This window comes from Haliaeetus leucocephalus, unplaced genomic scaffold (genome assembly GCF_000737465.1).
Source record: "Haliaeetus leucocephalus isolate CR32 unplaced genomic scaffold, Haliaeetus_leucocephalus-4.0 Scaffold340, whole genome shotgun sequence".
NCBI lineage: Eukaryota > Metazoa > Chordata > Aves > Accipitriformes > Accipitridae > Haliaeetus > Haliaeetus leucocephalus.
The window spans coordinates 8,947,236-8,965,929 of record NW_010972776.1 but is presented as its reverse complement, the minus strand read 5'-3'; the positions used below and the strand labels follow the sequence as shown (position 1 = coordinate 8,965,929).

Here is an 18,694-nt window from a genome sequence, read left to right as displayed (position 1 = left end):
GCAGGCAATGTTTCACAAGTGGCAACCCTGGAGGAGCTGGCTCCAGAAAAGGTGAAGGGAAAGGCAAGTGGGAAGAGGACTGCCAGGCTCAGAACCATTTGTTGTTTGCTCGTAGTTAGCATCTGTTCCGCTAACTGGCAATTGAGATCAACAGCTAGGATTTTTCCATCCATTCTAAGTGAGCTAGCAGTTGGGTTTCATTCAAGTAATTGTTCTAATGGATAGTAATGTCTTATTATGACTAGCAGGCTTATTACTAGAATGTTGTACTAAATTCAATAACCTGAACTCACCATATATTGTCCCTCTTGTGGGAGCTTCAGCTGTTTGAGAAGGAGCCTCAGAGTTGCGTGATCATCCCTAGAACCTTCTCCCCTAAGTTCCAACTTTGGAGAACAAGTTGTTCATCATATGCTGAATTCAGCCTTGGAGTAACTCCAGTGAAAACAAAAGGAGTAATGACAGGAATGGATTAGGCCCAATTGCTTTCACATTTCTCCAACTTGAATTTCCAATTCCAATACTAAAGGAGGAATAAAAACAAACCCCAATGTATTGCACAGTGACAAATACACTTCAAAATGTAAGTCTGCCTAATGATGTGACCTCATGCCCTTTGGAAAGTCCACCAAGGTGAGCTTCCCCAAGCTTACCTATAAAAAAAACCCTGCTGCCACCTGGCAGGAACAATATATATTGCTACTTCTGCCACTGAATTGTACCAATTTTTGCACAGAATGGTCAAACCCATCCTGCAGTTCTAGGCTGCTACACTTGTGACTACTGACCTTACACACATCTGAAAAAACTAGTATCTGCTAAGCTGAAATATAAAGTCATGAGGATTTTGTTTCATAAAAACATACTGAGTAAGATTAAATAGTGTGTGCTCTGTACTGACCCTATTCTCCAGGGAGAGCTGTGCGCAGATCAGGAGAGGACACAGTCTCACCTACAAATCCTTATCTGATAGATCATCACTTTGGCATCTCTCTGGTTAAACAGATATGAACCAACAGAGAGCAAGTGGAATAAGGACCAAGGTAGAGAACCCCAAGCTCCTCTGCTGGCTGTTGAACTATGCTTTCTCTCAATGTTTGCTGCACCACTCACTCATTAGCTTTTAAGTAAGTTCCTTCTAACTTTGACCTGCTGTTTCCTGCCGGGGCTGATGAGCCACAAGCGCGGAGTCGCTTCCTCTGGGCCAGTTCCTCAGTGCAAGCTTTCAGTGGCTGCCACATCAAGTTAGCCTAAGAAAAAATGTTGCTCTTGTTTTCACTGGAGTTATTCCCAGGCTGTTTCAGTGTGTTATAAAGGGGGTAACAGAATTAACAAGTAATCAAAGAACTAAACTGCAAGTCAGAAGTCCTGGGTTCAGTTCCTAGCTTATATTAAATCAACACTAACCATATGCCTTCTTTGTGCCTCCACACACTCATTTAAGAGTTTTAATCACAATGATGACACTAACTTAAAGTTATTCCTAAACAAATAAGAAATTTATGAAACATCACAGCAGCACAAAATGTGAAGACCAGGTTTGACCCACGAGCTTTACAAAGTCAATGCACAGCTTCATTCAACTGACAGGCTGGAAACTGAGGAGTTCAGCTCAGCTGCTATCTAGCTCAGAAATCACTGCACATTGTTTGCAAACTTATCAGGAGTGACTTGAATTGTGAATTAGCTTCAGCAAGGCAGCTGGCAGGCTGCTGAAGCATACAATGCCTGCTGAATCTGCACTTCCTGCTGGAGACGTGCGAAGGAGAAGGCAAACTATGAAAGAGCAGAGGAACCGCTCCCAACTCAAGTCAAAACTACGTGCAGCACAGGCATAACAAGGCCAGTCGCTGATCCGGGGGCCAGACCAGAATTCCCAGCGGCGGCAGTGCTGATGGTACTCAGCCCTTGCGCAGCACTTGCCGTGGAGACATCTCAAAGCGCTTTGCGAAGACGATCAGGCTCACCCATCTTCTTCCACCTCCTCACTAGGCTGGGTTAGACCGCGGAGCTGGAAGAGCAGCAGTCCGACCTTCCCAGACCCAGGCCGTAGCCCTGCAGGCAGCTCACCAGCACGCAGCCCGCGGTTGGTGCCTGCTTATTTTTACATCTTGGTTTTCAGTAAATAATCCAGTCTATGTCAAAAGCAGCAGCAGGCACCAAGACACGTTCTAGCCAGCCTTACCCAAGGACTCACCTGGACACGGCAACGGAGCACAGCTACGTGGTCGGACGCTCTCTCCGTGCAGGCGCTGCAGGTTACAGAGCTGAAGCCGCTGCAAATTCTCCAAGATCCAGGTCTGTGCGTCCCCACACAGAGAAATAACAGAAAGATGCTTCCTGCACACGGTCTGATGGGAATGCTGCAGCATCAGCGCTGCAGGAAGAAAACCCAGCTTGTACACTGCAATTCACTAAAACCAACTCAAATATGCCACAGCATGCTTCTAAAAGATTTCACGGAGCTCGGAAAACAGCCAATATGCAATATACTCCTAGAAAAGCTCTCTTGCTGCGAGTAGGGCCTTTTCATTCATTTCAGGTTGTCAGTAAATTTGATCAAAGTCTCCTCTAGCATGGGATTGTGTTATTCTTATAACCAAAGAGCATCTGCCTCTTTTTATCAGTTTTAAGGTTATTAGCTACAATGAAGTCCAAACCTCACTCTGGAAAGTTAGCATTTACTCTGAAAGGAAAAGGTAACATTGCGAGTGAAAGGAAAGAAAACATTAGAAACTTCTACCAATAGAAGTGACAGGATGAACGTAGTTCAGACGCGCTTCAGCCAGTATTGCCAACCGCTCATTAAATACCGTTCTGTGCTTTACAAGCCACGATACGCCATCCTGTGGTCATCCACATCACCCTGAACTTCTCACGTCTGGTCCAAAGCACCCAAGGCAGCTAGATACGCGTTGTGCCTCCTGGCTCTTATGCTCCTCCTAAGTACAACATGCACTACGTTCCTTGTTGCTAATGCAAGGCAAGGGTGAAAAACTTCAGATACTCTCCAAAAAATACCTGATAAACTCCGTTCAGCGCAAGGTGTAAGCTGTGGCATGGCCAGCTCGCTGCCTGCATACAGCTATAGCACAACACTTCTTCCTCAGCATGAGCCTTCTGTTGGCAACAAGGATAACAACCATGACGCTTGACAGGAAAACCATCACTTTCTCCATACCAAGCATGCGTACCAGCCTCCCACCATGTCATGCCATCTCCTTCCTGATGGGTGACATTCCTGCTCCCGCTCCGCTATGGTGCAGTCTCCACAGTCCCTGATCCCACCAGCTCCCCCATGCTCTCCCACTGCACCCACAGCTTTTTAGGCATCTTTGTCCCACTCCTACACCCTCAATTTCCCCTCTCCCCCCATGAAGGGTTTTGCCCACTAATGTCTAGGACATGTTTGATGGAAGCTGGCAATCCTGGTTAGTAACTACGCTGCTAAAGACAAGAAGTTGAGCATCCAGCCTTGCTTTGGTTGGCCAACAAATGCAACTATAACCTTCAAGGCTGATACAAACTCAGTGTAAAGGGGGCAGGAGGGAAGCTGCAAAAGTCCCCACAAATTTAGCTAGCCCTCCGTACCGCTCCTTTATTGCCCATCTGGTCCACCTTACCCATGCTGCCTCACATTGCTCGTACTGCTGGGTTTTAATACAGGAGGGGGAAAAGAAATAAGGAGAAAAAAAAAAGAAAAGAAGTGACCAGCAGCAATAACAGTCCTCAAAAGGCAAATGTTTCCTATTACAGTGCTAGCTCTTTCGGGCTCTTTGATGTCACTTCTCCCACACAAAGCTGTTTCTTTCACAGTCTGTTCTTGCACATGAACAAGATGTTACACGTACTATACGTAGCACATCCTCAACTCTTATTTAAAGCACATTTGTCCCAACTCACTGTACTTTGTTCTCTGTACCATTTTTCAAACCAATACTCATACATCATAGGCACGGAGGCATTTTTATTCTAGCTCCCCCTTTCACATTTATTTTTCTTCCAAATTCTTGGACATTCTGGTCATAAGCAGAGAAGTGTTGACACTTAACTAGGGTTGAGACTGAGCTGCTAAGTTCATGGCAGTAGCTGATTTTTTCCAAAATTTTAGGGGCTTGTAGAGCAAATGGTTTGCTTTGTCAGAGGCCAGAACCAACACTTAGATTTAAATTCTGGACTAGTTAACTTCAGTTACATTCTTTATTCTACTTCGGCCCATAGTTTTTGATACCACCTGCTTCCTACCTGTGTATTACAGATCCTAACATTTTCATGCTGAACAAATTGTTGACTATGCATTGCATTGATAAACCATTACAGTTCTCATGACAAATTTAAATTGCAAATTATTTGGGGCAAGAAAAATCTTTTTGTTCTAGCACAATAGGGTTTTCATAATCTGCTTTATAAACTACCCCAATACAAATAATAGCCTAGCGCTTCTGCCAACTTACTTAACTTTGGTGAAAGTTGAAAAGTGGTGGGGACTGCGGCAGAATGCAGGAGGTGTCTTTAGGTGATGCAAGGGTTAAACCAGTCAACTTCTGAAAAAAACAAATGCATATCATTGTCTCCAAGATTCATTTGGCTCATGTTGTTAAATAGGAGTTACTTCTGCATAAACTATACCCAAATGCCTTGCAGAATTAAAACACAATGGATAATTCTTCCAGAAAACACACATTGCGTTATCTGAAAAATAATCAAAAAATCCCAAACTCTATTATACCCCAAAATGAGACACATGCAAAAGTCCACAAGGTCCACCAGGAATTTCACCACAGCCATTTCGTAAGACAGTCAACCTACAGTAATTAACAGCAAATAATAATTGTGTTTGCATAAAAGGTAAAAATCTCATAGCCCTCATAAACAAGCTAAGGGAGACTAAAGGTGTTAGAATTATTGTATAGTGTAAGATGATGCTTTTTGGACAGAAAGGAACTGCTAGACAGCCTGGTGTCACTAACAGGCCTGTTGAATCACAGGGGACTGTTACTGCGAGCTGTTATTCAGAGACCGAGACAGGCCATGCCCTCTGTTAGAGGTGAACAAAACTTGTGGTCTTTCAGTAGTAAGTTCTTATTTTCCAGTAAGGAGAAGTGTTTGGGGGTGAAAGCATATTGGCTTTTGTTGCTGTTACTAATGATATGTTCAAAAGACTACTGACTGCATTTAAAAAAAAGAGCTGGTACCAAACCAGCCGAATTGGTTCACTAAAAATAAGTATTTCTTTGTTCCGTGTTTTCAGTTCTTATTTGTTCTAAAACCCCACAACCTTTTGCGATCACCAAAGCTAACATGCATTCTTTGTTAATAGCAAGAACGTACGTACTTTGCATTTCCAAACTTCATAATGCAAGAAGAACAAAACAAATTGCTCCAGATTTAAAAAGAAAATGTTGGCCCTGGCATGGTAATCAGAGGCAAGACTCAAACCCAAGGCCCAATAGGCCCCATATCAAAAGGCTTTAAGATCTAAAAGCAAGTAATAAAAAGCAGCTTTAATGCAAAACGGTTTGGATTGAAACAAGAGACTTCCGTTAAGTGCCCAGTACACTAATAAAAAGGATAGCCTTGAGGTACATGTACAAGTTAAAAGTGGAAGTTGTGTGCGTTTGTATTTATGGGAATGGCAGCGCCAAGCCAGCAGCCCAGTCACTGGAACCCGCTTAACATGAACGCTCTTCACCCGCAGCAGGAAGCAAACCCAGGCTATCATGCTTAAAACCAGCTCTGCAGCCTATTTACTCCCTCTGAAAACAGACTTGCCCTGAAACAACATCTACTTTTGATTTTAGCCTGATGACAAAGGTCCTAGCCATGAATTAGATAACCAGCCCTTAAGGAAACCCAACCACCAACTCCCTGCCCTCTCCAAAGGCTGTTAAAACCGAGACAACTGCTACTCTAATTTGGACTGGCAAGCATAGCTCACTCTTTTGGGGTGGTTTGAGCAAAACAGTCCTAGACTTGCCAACAAGGAGTCTTTTCCTCCAAGTTTGAATAGCGTAGACCCTCACAAAAGTCTCAGTTGCTTGAAAAATGCGTTTTTCATTTGAAAACTAGTTGGATAAGCTAGGTCTACATTCAGGGCTAAAACTCGTAATTTATAGTCAAAGGAGCTAGTTACTACATCCTTCTCACTGGGTCATCTGGTACCTTCAGTGACCCATCTTACCAAATTTGCTAAGGATTATTTAACAGATCTCAAGAGAGACTGAAATATTGAATGGTAGGCAAAGTCCCTTTCCACTTACTATGGACAGTTGCCATTTATATAATAGCCTTGGAATACAAGAGGCAGTTTGTATAGCTCCAAAAATATTTCTTGGCCTTTACTCCAAAAAAGCAAATGAAACAGTCCTATGACTTCATGAAATACTTGAACCCATATTAATGCAAAGCTTTTTTATTATGAAGTTACCAGGAAGATTATATGCAGATGAAATTTCTCCAGGAAAAACAAGTTCGTGTCTTTGTTGTCACACAATATATTAGCAGGGTCTACAGATAAGAATGTGAATATTTGCAAAAAATAATTTCCCAAGACTAGTCTATTGTGTTTGCGCACCAGAATACGAGAGTTCCAAATCCGCCTAAGCCTGCTCAAGTTAACCTCTGCATACAGCCCCCAACGTGGTTCTGTCTAGAGAAATGTGCCAAGCTGAAGCACTTACACTTAAAATTCTAACAACTCAAAATGCTAAAAACATAAGTACTCCATTTTTACCATTACTTAAAAAAAAAAAATCCCACTTTACTGTTTTTATACAGTATAGCTTTCCTTGTGCATTTCAAGAATGCGTTTTCCAATAAAGTCTGCAGGACTCAGATTTACATCCTCACCCACTGACAGTTTAATTACTTTCATTGTAGGAGAAAGTATTTAATCACATACAGTCAGAAAAACAGCCCCTTAAATACAAGCTTTTGGGCCCGTGATCCCCAATTTGAAATTCAATGAAGGAGAATGAAACATGCATACTGTGATCCATTTCCTGATTCAGAACACTTGATATTATCAAAACATACAGAGTTCCACAGCTGACACACACATTTTTCTAAACCATTGGTAAAATCCTTCTAGCATTTTAAGCCCACAAACTGAGGATTCAGCGTGCTTCAGATATGATCTAAAGGCAGTGCTAGTCAACGAGCTGTACAAAGACCAATATCGTAATGCTGTGCTAATTAACATATTAAAAAGTCTATCTAAAATGCTGCTTGAATTATGCTGGTATTTGGTGGTATTTTAACTTTCTTCTCAACAGTTACAACATTAAAGGGAAGTCATCACTGGTGATTCTCAACAACAGATACATATTAACGGTTCCTTCTTTAAAAAAAAAGAGGGGGAGGAAAGACAGGAATTCTCAGACACTCATCATGGCAATTCAGCACAAATAAGTCTGGAGAAGTTATAAAAAACAGTTAAGTGTCAATAGTTATCTATTAAAGCTGACTACCAGCACCAGCTGGCCTTCTTCCCTAAACTGGTATCCAATTCATTACAGACAAGACAGTTAACAAATCCAGAAATGCAACTTTTAGTCAGTTGAGTATGCTGTACTAGCCTTTACACTGCAATAAAGACTGATTCTGTAAGCAGCAGCAACTCACATGCAGTTAAGTGCAAATATCAGCTATCAGAGTATTAGAAAACTTAGTTTTAAAATGAACAAGTGGTCTTACAGCTATGTGTGTGAAACAGAACACGGTCCTAGATGGGACCTATTACATTACACAATGACATTCATTCTGAAAAAACAGACAGTGTGTGGGGGTATTACATATATATTTTATAAAAGAGCAATGTCTTCTGAAGAGTGGAGGATAGCCAGAACACTAAAAAAAAATGCTGTAACAAGACTGAATATTTGTGCGTTTGCTTTATGAGGCTTACATTCTAATGTTTACAAAGGCCAGCACTTATATAAGACTCTCCACTAACAAACAAATCTGGAATACATCAATTGTACAGGTAAGTCAGCCAAAAATAAGCAATAGCTATGCTCTTCTGCTTTAAGAAAGCATGCAATAGGTTTCCCCCTTCTGCCACCCCTTGTTCAGATTTCTAAAATCACAGTACCAATAAGAGCACAGTATAATGAAACTGGGGCACAGGTAACAGGTTGAATTTTATCACAGACTGTTTATCAATATTTCGCAAATGTAAAAGCAGCCTTCTTTTCGCATCAAGAAGGCAGAGAAGATACAAGCATGAATAAAAAAATAATTAAGCAATTTAAGACATCAAAAATTCAAGAAATAGCACTGTGCATATACAAATAAAATTAACATTCAATACTGTAGAGCTCATTTAAAAATGGCACCAATGGACAATATGTTACAATATGCACATTTATTTGAGGTGGGGAACTAAAGCTCCACAGGTGAAAATGATAATACAAGTAATAGTGCCACTGTCGGCCCATTATGGTACTTCTTACAATTTAATGGAAACACTTTTAAAAATAATCTGGTATGTACACATCTTCTGGAAACTCAACGGCTTCTTCAGAACAGAAAAAACTATGGTTCTCCCCCTCCCCTTTTTAGCCAGACAGTATTGCCAAAGATTGTGCTCACTTTTAAAGCACATAATCTTTTCAGTGCTATTTTCTTTCAGAAAGATCAGAAGTTGTACTTTTAGGTAACAAAAGCATTTATGTTACAAACATTCAAAAATGGAAGCTTACGATTCTGGCAGACAATGTTGCGTATTAAATACAAACCAGCCAGCAATTACTGAACATAAAAAACTTATTCAATCATAAAAAAATACTATAATTCATCACCACAGACTTTTTACATAGTTATAAATAATAAATAGCATAACACAGTAGATTACAAACGGATTTATTTTGCCCCGTTAAAGTCTTTAAAAAGTAAAATATCTATTGTCTTACCTCAGACTGACCAAGGTACTGTATCTAGACTACTCGTTGCTCAAATATAACTCCTTAGCCAAACGATTTGCAGAGCTCGTATTCAACCCAAACTTTTAAGTCTTTCCTTAAAAATCAAATGTTCGTTTAGCTGCTTGCCCTGCTCATGACCACCAACAAAGGTACAAACGCTGCACACAGCAGCTGCAAAGGGAATTACTTTGGCTGCCATCTCACAGCAGAGTTGGGACTGCCCACAGCACCTTGCAACGGAGCACACATCTCGGAAAGAAACACTAAGGAAAGCAGCATCGACGACAGATTCTGGTAAGCACTCTACAAACAAGCTGTACACAAAGGACTTTTCCCACCCACCCCTCTGGTTTACATTCCGTAATTTTGTAACAATGTCCCCTAAGGCACAAAAATACCTATGACCTCAATGCCACAGGAGACATCGATGGTGCCATACATGGTTCTCCTACACAGTAGTTTATTTAAACTTAGTTATCTGCACTGTATGTCTTGGATCGAGGCGTGGATTAGTTTTCCTTGGCCAAACCTTGCTGAATATTGACCTTATTTCATATAATCCGTAGGATAAAGGATCTGGGGAGAGAACTATGCAGCTACTTGAATCATGTTCGTGGAGTATTGTTATTTCTTCACTGATGGCAAAAGTGCCAGTCATTAGTTATTTTGTTGTGGTCTTTTTTTTTTTTTTAATGTAATAGAGTGATATTTCCACACCCACTCTGGTCTTCTGTAATAAAAACGACTAGCAGCACTAAGAAAAGAAAAGATTTTTCTTCTCCATTCGATAAGAGAATTCGAAGCTAGTGACTGAAAAAAAGCAATGAGATTAGTTTTACTCAATGGTAGAAGTGCCAGAGAATAAATTAGTATTTTCAAATCCTTCCAAACCAAATTCTTTCCCTAGACATAGTGACCACCATAATGATAGAAGTATTCTCCTAAAAATTGCAACACTAATAGGTAGATACCTATTCTCAGAATCAAAAAGTGTATGCAAGTTCCTGAAAGCAAAGAGTTAGTATAATCTGAGCAGACATCTTGTTTAAAAAATAAATTCGCAAAACCAGACATTAATATGGTCTACAATGTCCATTAAATGGATAAATCAAAATCACTGGAAAGTCGCCAAGGATTACAGTTACAATAATTTCTCCTTTTCATAATCCTTGTGTTAATGGTTCAAGGATCAGAGTTCGTTTCTCTGTACAGGTGTACAGTAAGGGAACAGCACAGCCGGACACTGATTCAGAACTTAAGTCACTTAGGTGAGAGATCATCCATCAAAATGAATGAAGAGCATGAATTTGAGCATGTTACTGGAGACTCTGTGGTTATGCTGCCTTTAGTCAGTGAATCAGAGGAAGAGCCAACACTGCTGCTACTCCCATCAAGAATATCTGAAGACAGGCTGGGGAAAAAGAAAAAAAGGTTATTTAGTAACACAGGCATGATGACTTTTTGTACAAAGCTAATGTACTTTCACCTTTGTAGAGAAGATGTAGGAGACCTATACTACCACTCAGTCTTTACTGCAAGACTGGCAGCCCTGAAGACTCCTTGTTTTCTGTAGCATGTTATATATATATTCATGCTCCTTATGGGAATGAGGAGCAGAATTTTTTTTTTTTTAACATGCAGCATAAATTATGACTCTGATTTTAATCAGTCTCAGAAAGGAGGTGACAACTAATGAGGATAAAACCTTACAAGGTTATAGGAAAGGAATAATAAGAATCTAATCAGCAATGCAGCAAAGATGTCATTAATTAGCTAGTATGTTCTTTAATGTTGCACTACTCAAAGCAAGATTTGGAAGCCTATTTTTCCCTTCTAGTTGGATTTTGAAGTCTTGATACAAGATTTCAGAGCACATAAATTGATTCTTTTGCAATTTAGCTAGAAGCAACACGAAGAAAATATTTCTAGGCAGTTTCAAGTCTGTAGGTAAACTGAAATTATAGTAATAGAGTTGATATTTTAGAATACTTTATCTGACTCTTGACACAAAAAAGAACTCAGCTTTTTATGATCGTAATATAGAAAGGAGACAGACTATAACACAAAAATCATGAATGTATCAACATGAACTATGTAACTGCAGTAAGTATTCACACACACATTTTCTAAGTATTCAGATAAGTACCACAGATACTGTATGTTGTAGGCAGTGGTCATACTGAAATGACAAAGCATCTTTTAATGCAAAGTAACTTTGCTTATGAATCAACAGGGATTTGTAACAATTACATACTCAGTATAAAAGTTTTGATACAAAAAAAATCTAGGCTAGAGGTTCCTCAGGAAGAATTGATCAAAGGAGCAGGAACATTGTCACACTATACTACCACAGGAATAGTCCCCAGTAATATGCATACGCAAGCTATACACAAAGTATTTTTTTCTGGAAAAAAACAAACAAAACAAGAAAGCTTTCAATAAATGCACGTTCCCTATTTTGGCATTTCAGGGCACATGAAATATTTTACCATGAACTGAGATCTGTCAGATGTGTAACATCTGGAGAAAGCATGTTGGTTGTTCCTTGAAAAAGTCTCTTTGGCTGACTTTCAGTTTCCATTTCACCTAAGGAAAACAGTGCAAATAATCAAATTCACTTGAGTCTCTGGAACGTCCATTTAATATTTGTCTATTGTAAAAGAGAGGTTTGTCCTGCAATAGAGCAAGGTTGCATTTGTAACAAGTCCTCTAATTCAGCCAACCAAGCACTTGGGTAAGACATTAATTTGATCCTAGCTGTTGTTTAACCATCCAGTCCATCCTTAACTAATGCTTCAGCAGTATCTGAGGGGCTACAATGATCTCAAATACATAAAACTAGGCACTTGCTACTTGGACTACAATCAGACAAAATAATCTAAACCAAACCAATTACTGTGACTTAATTTTAAGTAGGCTGTTGAGATGAGGCAACTGACATAAGCCAAAATACGGAGATTAAAATTCTTAGTGATTATGAAAATAGGAATGCCAGCTTAGTTCACAGTTTCACCCTCCTGCATACAACAAATTCTGATGCATATGTACACTTTTACAGAAAAGCTGAACAGAAAAAAAATGGGCATGCGTATGCATTTTCACTTACTCATCATGGATCAGACTATCTTTGTACCTGTAATCGTCTACTGACATTAAAAGATTAAACATGATGAGGAGAATTCATATAATCTGTTTAGTATAATCTGCCCTGAGAATGAACTAGCTCATTAATAGCTTCTGTACAATAGACATGTTTGGAAATATCATGAACTTGCCAATAACAAGCTTAAAAAAGAAAACCCTCTCAGCTACAGTATATTTTTATTTTGGCAACAAAACCATATGAAATGGGAATACATTTTCTGGCTTTTTACCCACATTTCACAGCAATTGTGGTGTGAGAAAAGCCGACAGAAGTTAAGCATTATAGCCAACCAGTATATATTAATATGTTATGGAAGAGAATTATACCACCACTTACTTTATAAAAGACTGATAAACACACACACCCCCCCCCAATTTCCTATTTTCCTTTAGCCCACAGGGATACATTCACTTCTTTGAAGTGACGGAATAACAGCTTCTATCAAGCGGAACGGACAAAAAACATTTATAAAATACTTGGTCTTATAAAAAAAATGAAGAAAACCCAAACCACCAACTTTGGTAACTCTTTTGCCACTCGAAATTTCACAAAGACAAATCTGCACTGCTACAACACATTGCACAGTCTACCAGTATTAATTCCCTATAGCAGTGAAATGTTCTTCAGCGCGTTGTTTTCTTCCCCCCCACATATCATGGCAACAAACTGACACCATGTCCTGTCTGTAGAATATAAACCATAAAGCTACTGCTAAAATTCAGAAAATAACAGGATTATGTATTTAGGAAAAGAAATTAGGTTCATTTAAATGGATTAGATGTTTTAGAATTAAGTAACATTTTGAAAATTCCTTGAAATTTCGAGTAAAAAAGGCAAACTTGTATCTCTACTTTGTAAAAGATGCTCCACAGGAAGACATGGATAGGGTGAGGAAAGCCTGCCCTTTACCTGCACTGTTTCTAATACAATCTGTGTAAAGTCTATTGTAAAACATCTTAAGTAAAACAACGCAGTATGAACACCTATTCCCTACTGATCATTGAGCTTAATAAACTTTTGTTCAATTTTTAATGCCTCTAAAATTCACAGAAAACAACAGCCAAGATAGAATTGGCCTCTATGAGAAAATTACTCTCTCTCCCCTGTCAATTCAATATAAATTAGACAACATTCTTTATCTGATAGGACAAGCAGTCCTAAAAAAAACAATAAACAGTAACTTTTCTCAAAGGCTAAATATAAGTCTTGTAAAATAAGAGGACATGCTTTTGGTGCAGTTAAGAATGCCTTAGTTTAAAAAAAATATGCAGAAAGAATAAGCATAGCTAGAGGCACACTTGTAAATATCTCAATCTTACAGTTCTGTTATGGAGACTTGTTCTGGGATGTAATCTGAATATCCTTAACATGAAATACTTCCAGGAAAGAATGCAGTTTTCCCCCTTCAGGAGGAAAGGGCACTGATCTATTCCATTTCTCTAAACACTCACCTTCTGAACTTTCAGAGTAAAAACAAACATTCAGTACTAAGTTTAGAAGATACTGCATGATAAGCAACATTCCTAAGATGATCTGAAGGGTGTGCACCATACAGTGGTACTCTTAGGAATGTCAGGGCTTACGAATATTCATAACATTTAATTTCATGTGTAATAAAGTTTGCCTCTTTCAAGCAGTAGCTGCTTTTAAAGTTTTTCATTCTTGTGTTTTAGACTAGCTACTTTACATTGTATTTTCAAGTTACAATGGGCAAATTCCAGTTCACTGTGGATACAAGTGCGTTATATTTACAGAACAACAACAAAAAAATATGGGGGAGAGAGAAATGTATCCAGCTGCAAAACTACATCCTTATTAAAACATCTGATAATGTAAACACACATACCTTTTCTTTTAATGGGGCCGAGAACACTGGGCCTGATACAGTTGATTGGACTTTGACTCCTCCTGCTAGAGAGAGACAGTACTGATACTCAGTCAGGCCTGTAAAGGTTCCAAGTCTGAACACCACCATACCTACCATCAAATCAACACAACCACATCATATGAAATGTTCTTTAAAACTATTCCTGCACAGCTGGAACGCTTAGGGAATGTAAATACATAGATAACAAAGAAACGCTGCCCATTAGAGCAGATTATCTGCCACACAAAGATGTAGTAAATTTTCTAGGGTTTTCTCCTTCCCTTAGTGCATCACATCCTCATTTCAATCCACATCTAAATCGTGTGTAATATTGTATAAAATTGATAGGCTGACAAAGTTAATAAAATTCATCTGAAGTACCTCGGAATTTCCCCACAAGTTACCAAGTGTAGTTTAAACTTGACACAGGCTCCTATAAAGCTACCTACCATTGGCAAAGGTTGAACTTTCAGAGCATTTTTATGTGGCAATACTTTAGTTATTGTAAAACTAAAGTCTCTTTTAATGCCTTAACATCAGCTTTAACTGATCTTTGTGCTAGCCTTGGAATTTAAGCCAATGTATACCTGTTACTTGCAGATGTTACTTACTTGGAGAATCGCCTTGTTGGACTGGGAATAGGACTTGGAGGTAATCCATTACTGCTCACAAACATTTGCAATGATGGTGAAAAACATTGCTGCAGAAAAAGTCACATTAAGATGCTTCAAAATTTCCTTTTAAATACTCAGGTGTTTCACCCCACCCTCCAAACAAAACATCCCCAGCTAAAGAAAAGCTAGTAACAGAATAAGGCAGAGATAATCAAATACAATCTTAGAAGCATTAAAACTTAACTTGCAAAAATACACTGGCTAATGCAATACTGCTCAGATTAACCTAAAATTCAAACCCACAAGAAATCTGAAATTGAAATAGACACTGTTTTCTCAATAAGACAGTTGTTTCTGTTCTACCTGTTACATTTAGAAGCAGCAGTACAGTACTCAGGGCTTACTTCTTTCAAGGAGCTTGTTAAACAAGTTGAGTTTACTCAAAATACATCCGACTTGAAAATTTAACACAATACTCCAGAGTAGAACAGAGTATTTAGCCCTGTGGTCCTGCAGCTAATCTAAGCTTAGCCCATGAATGCCCATAGCGAAGCACAAAAATGTTTCTGTCAAGTTATCTACTACTGCTTTACAGCCGTGATTCCAAAGGTACGGGACCAGCTGTCAGCATCAGTGTTATACTAGGAACACATTTACCCAGCACTAGTATGTGGCTGCTCTGTGCATCAATACTGGTTAAGAGGCATGCAATAAAATAGTAACAGTACAAAAGCACAACCACAAAAGAGGGTGAAAACAAGGTCACACAGCCCATCTTTAAACCCAGTTGCCAGTTTCTCTGTGCTACATTTCAGTTCTCCAGTCCTCACTGGAAAAAGTAGTTTATCCACCTCTTCCCTTTCTCCAGCATCTGCCATCAGTCTTCAGTGCAAGTTCAGCACGCTCAAGTCCTTCACAGTGAGTTTATGCCTCCCTTTCCATAACCGATGGATGTATTTTCATCCTCCTCACCACACAGATTGCCTACACTTTTACCTTACACATACAAAACATTGCAATTTTGGTGCTTCTTCCCCAGCAATCCCCCAATTACACAGCTGAAGATCATGTCCAAATCTGATTACCCTAATGACCTCCAGCTTCCCTGGAACCAGAACCCTAACTCATCCAAACACCACACAAAGAGCAGCAACTGAAAATATTCAGTGTGACAGAACTGGCACACTGCTTAAACTGTGCAGGCTATAAAGATGGCAAGCATCCGATTCTTAGAAACCAACAAAATGTGGGTTTGGGGGAGTTGGGGTTGTTGTTTGGTTGTGATTTTTTTTTTTTTAAACTATCAAACAATTTGTGAAGTTACACATCTTCACAGTTCACCTTGGTCTCAAATTCTAAAATCTTCTCTCATTTTGGTATTCCACTTATCCTACCTTTCCTATCCCTCTTGTTGGTGAAGGTGCAGGAGAAACTGGAATGAAGTCTATTCTCTTTGGGGAGGAAGATTTCTCAGACTTGTCCAAGTCATTGTCGCTCTGTAAATACAAGGTTTCAGACTTAACACTGGCACAGAACATTACCTTAGAATCCAAGGCACAACCTTCTAATGAAAGGTCATCGGGCCAAATGCACAAAACAGCCAAAGCAGATGAACTTAAGTTCTTCATAAATGATTTTCACAGTTAACTCCTCTCTTTCCCTTAAATTCATCAGCTGAGTGTAAAAGGAGAATTAAATAGGAAACATCTATAAAGAGATTACCAGGCTCAAGCTTTCCTCCCATGACTGGCTTATCTGCATTGCTGTTTGCACTTCCCTAGAATACAAAAAATCCCATCAGTAGCTACAAAGAGGATAACTCTGGCTATTTTATCATCTTGTTTCAGTAACACTCACCTTTCGTGTGCTGCTTCTCTGTTCATTAAATCCACTCCTTCCTCCTGCAGGAGATAAATGTCATAAGTTTTCCCATAATGTTTGATTCATCACAGGTACTTGCAATAACACTCGTGATTCAATCATTTGCTATTAGACTTGAAATATGAACAGTAGGACCACTCCAGAAAGAAGAGGTTGCTACCAGCCCAGCTCACCATTTCTCTTGAATGAAAAAACACTTCAAAAATGCAAAGTACTTTAAACACAACAACGATAAGACTTGCAAGGACACTTCCTTGTTGAAATTAAGTCTTAAAAAAGACTCTGTTTCCTCTAGTACTTGAAAAACTCAACAGGAAAGAAACTCCCATTAGGTACATACTTCAATATTATATAATACTTTTCATTCTGTTACTAAATATACAGATAAAAACTACACTTACCCTTCTGATCTGATGAAGTCGGCTACTAGGAATACGAATAGGAGATGATGACAACAACTGAAAAAAGTGACAGCCAATATGATTAAATCACACATCAACAGCTTGCATGCATCCTATTTACCATCACCTACATTCTTAGTGAATTAAAAATGAGCTGTACAACTACACGCAGATGACTCAAATAATGTTGCAAAAAGAAAACACTGACCTTCAAGAGAAAAGACTTGTTTTACCACTTACAAATTCATTCTGTCACTCAGCAAGTGGCATAGATCTCAGACTTGCAAGCAGACACTGCTTACCATCTCAAATACACAAATAGCTATATATGCCATTTAGACAAGTGAGGTATTATAAATGGAACTATAAATGTTATACAATTCCCTACTGCCTAAAGTAAGATGACAAACTCCTGTTCTAACTTATTCAACCAGTTGGCTATTATAAAGGAGAAATATCAATGTTTCAGCTCAGCCTTGAACAACACTCCCCAAAACTTTACTTTTGCGATTTGTCAATTGCATATAGTTTTATGCATCTAATTGCTCTGGAACTTTGGCTACCACCACATACATATGGGCCAACAGTTCCCACTCTAGATGCCCATGTGTCTACTGTAACACCTACTGATTTGAGTTTCAAAATTTTGGATCCTTACTTTTAAGAAATCTCATGACAGAAGATTTTAAACTAAAATTCCATCTCACTTTTTCTGAACAGAAGACATAGAAGAAACCTCTTTCAGGACTTTTAAGCTCTACGGGTTTTGAGGAAAGCAACACATAATCTTCACTATGCTCTAATGAGAAAGAAAAATTTTAGTGAAAAAGAGCATATAGATCCCTGAGTTGACAAGGGAAGGGTGAAAAAAAAGAAACGCAACATCTTTGAAAAGTTAAACAACCGCAGTACTGTATGCTGCCAGACTTACATAGCAGAGGGAAGAATATCACCCAGCAAATGAATTCCCCTTCTTTAAATGATTTTCTGATGTCTAGCATTCAACATTGTGACAAGAGCGGCCACGTCAAACAAACAGGTCAACGAAGACTTGTGAGTCTCTCTTCTATTTTTACAACAAATAAAACACCCTTACAAGACTTTTACTTGTGACAGCAATTTTCCCTTCCAACCCATGATCAGGTCCAAATTAACTTTCAGGCTGTACTTAATACTGGGAATCACACACAGCTTCAGCTCCTGTTGTCTTCTTGGGGACATACAGTTAATATACCAGTATTATTTCATGGCAGGTTGCAGTTACAGGTGAAAAAATGCATATTCTGCAGCCTGGAACCTTGCTAGGATGCTTAGTGCACATACAAATCAAGTCTAACTTCATTTCTCCAGCCCAATTATTTCTTGTTAGGTGTAAACAGAACATGCTTAAGATTCCTTACCATACTGTGGCGGCTCATAACTGTTGTACTGTTCCTGCGAGTTCGCAACACGTAAGGCTGAAAGACCTGCGAGTTGTCACTGGAGGGGAGGGGGGGAAAAAAAAAAGTTTTATGAATAACTTCCTAAGGCGTGCTTTACTTAAAACTACACAGCCCAGTCTCCAGTGCACTGGAAACATCCGTCTTATTTCAGAAGCACCACGTTCCCGGAGGCAGCCCAGCCAGCTCTCTCCTCCGGCCAGCCTGCGGGGGTCCGCACAGGGCGGCTCCGCAGTTACACCAAGTAACTCGCCGCCTTGACTCGAGCCCCGCGCCGAGCAACACGCCGCACGTTTCAGAGGCCTGCACCGCGCCCCAGCCACGGCGCAGGGAGAGCGGGGGGCCCGCACCGAGCCCGGCCCGGCAGCGGGGCTCGGCACGCTCCGAGAGCGCGGGGGGCTGCGGCGGAGGCCCGGCCCGTGC

At 39.6% G+C, this 18,694-nt stretch overlaps 1 protein-coding gene across 1 annotated transcript in view; it reads right to left on the bottom strand.

Moving 5' to 3' along the window:
• Nucleotides 1-7,787: 7,787 nt before the first annotated feature.
• Nucleotides 7,788-18,694, bottom strand: part of FAM122B (family with sequence similarity 122B) — an 11,173-nt gene continuing 266 nt past the window's right edge. Inside the window, exons 2-10 of the mRNA XM_010572487.1 lie at nt 18,233-18,311; nt 16,833-16,889; nt 16,408-16,451; nt 16,273-16,327; nt 15,945-16,046; nt 14,548-14,636; nt 13,916-13,980; nt 11,414-11,510; nt 7,788-10,335 (exon numbers count right to left, since the gene is read on the bottom strand). Coding sequence (XP_010570789.1) covers nt 10,185-10,335; nt 11,414-11,510; nt 13,916-13,980; nt 14,548-14,636; nt 15,945-16,046; nt 16,273-16,327; nt 16,408-16,451; nt 16,833-16,889; nt 18,233-18,311 — 739 coding nt within the window. The 3' untranslated portion in view covers nt 7,788-10,184. The remainder of the gene's footprint in view (nt 10,336-11,413; nt 11,511-13,915; nt 13,981-14,547; nt 14,637-15,944; nt 16,047-16,272; nt 16,328-16,407; nt 16,452-16,832; nt 16,890-18,232; nt 18,312-18,694) is intronic.